General features: G+C 40.0%; 1 protein-coding gene across 1 annotated transcript in view; it reads left to right on the top strand.

Moving 5' to 3' along the window:
- ADM (adrenomedullin) overlaps window positions 1-498 on the top strand; it is a 2143-nt gene extending 1645 nt beyond the window's left edge. Inside the window, exon 3 of the mRNA XM_035891025.1 lies at window positions 453-498. Coding sequence (XP_035746918.1) covers window positions 453-498 — 46 coding nt within the window. The remainder of the gene's footprint in view (window positions 1-452) is intronic.
- Window positions 499-2023: the final 1525 nt, after the last annotated feature.

The raw sequence follows: 2023 nt of genomic DNA, 5'->3' as shown, positions 1-2023 counted from the left end.
CCCTGGTCCGGGGGCCGCGGCCCCGGCCTCGCCTCTGCCCCAAGGGTTTGGGGGGCGCGTTCAGCCCTCGGCAAGGACAGGTCGCCCACATCTGCTCTACCCTCTGCGTTATCTGCACCCGGCAGGGAATCGGACACTCACTAGTCCCTGCGGGGACTGCGACATACTTGAACGTCACAGAGAGGAAAAGTGCAATTGTACGTGGTTTTTGTTAATTATAAGTGCGGTGTGTGTGGATCATGAGATACGTATCGATATTTAAGATTGTCCGGTGTCATGTTCTGTTTGTATCTTTTTTTTTTTTTGAAAATATATTTTATTTTTATACGTTTTATATATATATATATATTGCATAAGGGCATTTTAAAACATTGTATCCCCTCTATTTTTCATATAGTGAATGTCAAACGTTAAACTCTTTTTTCCATACCTTTTTTTATCTTGCATTCCAGACTGGTGAAAGATGTAGAGAATGTATCAGCTGTTCTCCATGGGTAATATGTGAAATCAAATAAACACTATTACATAAACCGGTTCTGTTATGTTGTCTTTAGTGGGGGCAGGTGGTCAAGATGAATGATTTCTTACTGTGTGCAGTCCTGCCCTGGCACGGCAGTTCTGTGACAGACTGAAACTCCTCAGTTACAGGCTTTGTTAGCAGCCACCTTATCTCGTCAAATCAAGTAAACTCCAAGCATGCATCTTAAAATCCCAGGGCAGATCTGCTGAGAAGGCTCTAAGGCCTTTTCTACCCACATGTTCTAGCCAGGGCTGAAACGTGTCACAGCTTGGATTGATCGTGCAAGTTTATTTTTTGCCCTAATTAATCAGAGAAACAACTGCACACTTCAACATTGCACAACAAAGTAACAGATTTATTGAGGGAGCACGTTCCAAAAATGGTCATGGCAGCTTCCAAGGTTATTTATGTTGAAGGATTTCCTGGGCCACAGTTCAGGTTAAAGTTAAGCAGTGACCGGTTCAGTGTGGGCAGAACATCTTGGATAAAAGCTTAGCATTAGGGATTTTGTTGTTTTGTTCTTTTTTTTCCTCTTTTTTTTTTTTTTTCAAAAAAACCCAAATTCCAACCACAGACCAGAAAACAAATGTGAAGCTGAATCTTAATGCACCAACAGCACCATCTAATGGTGTCTTCTGCATGCCAAGAAAACAAACCTAAAAACTGAACAGTATATTTGAATAACATCTTGGGTAAAACATACAATTTCCTCTATTTTACAGCATCGCTGAACACAGGTAACATATACATATACAGGAGAGGACTAGGGAACAGTAGCACTAAATGTTGCTAGAATAAATCAAGTGGGCGTAATTTTTTACCTAATACAAAATGCCTAAGGAATATACATTTACAAGAAAAATTTGAAATAACTGGTAAAGATGCCTTTCCAGGAATACTCCTGCAAAAAACCTCGGGTAGGAATCCAGTTGACTAGATACCTGGCATATATTCATAATGATTTTTCTCCCCAAAGTTTTGAAGTTCTGCTCAGAATTGCTTATTTTTAGTTGCTTTCCTAAGCACTTTTAACAAAGGATTTTGGAATCTTGAGAGGTGGGTTTTGGACTTGAAATGTCCTTTTTAAAAAAATTGACATATACATTGACACTTGCCAGTTTTAATTACCGTCTGTTTGTTGACACCTAGAAGAGGATCTACCTCTCTACTGCTGTTGGCCTTTCTGATCCAGATTTTGTAAGATGTAAGGGGTGACAGCAAATGCATGACCTTCAGTGCAGATTATAGCTGCCAGCTGAGAAACAAGCAAGTGGCTATTCTCAAATGATGAAAGATCTTGAAATTAGAATAGTTGCTGCTTACAAGTTTTGGGGTGTTTGCAGTGGCAAATTACAATGCCCAAGTGAAAGCGTGATCCTGCTTAAATATCTAGCACAACCAAAATGACTTCAACAGAGCCACACAATTTAATAGCTGTAATGTTTTACAGGTTATGCAGCTAGCATCTTTGTCATCTAAACTTGGGACATAGGGCTGGGTTGG

Source organism: Egretta garzetta, unplaced genomic scaffold (genome assembly GCF_000687185.1).
Source record: "Egretta garzetta isolate BGI_Z169 unplaced genomic scaffold, ASM68718v1 scaffold133, whole genome shotgun sequence".
In the NCBI taxonomy this organism is placed as follows: Eukaryota; Metazoa; Chordata; class Aves; order Pelecaniformes; family Ardeidae; genus Egretta; species Egretta garzetta.
Note: the sequence above shows the minus strand (reverse complement) of the source record. Positions and strands in the feature narration are given on the sequence as shown.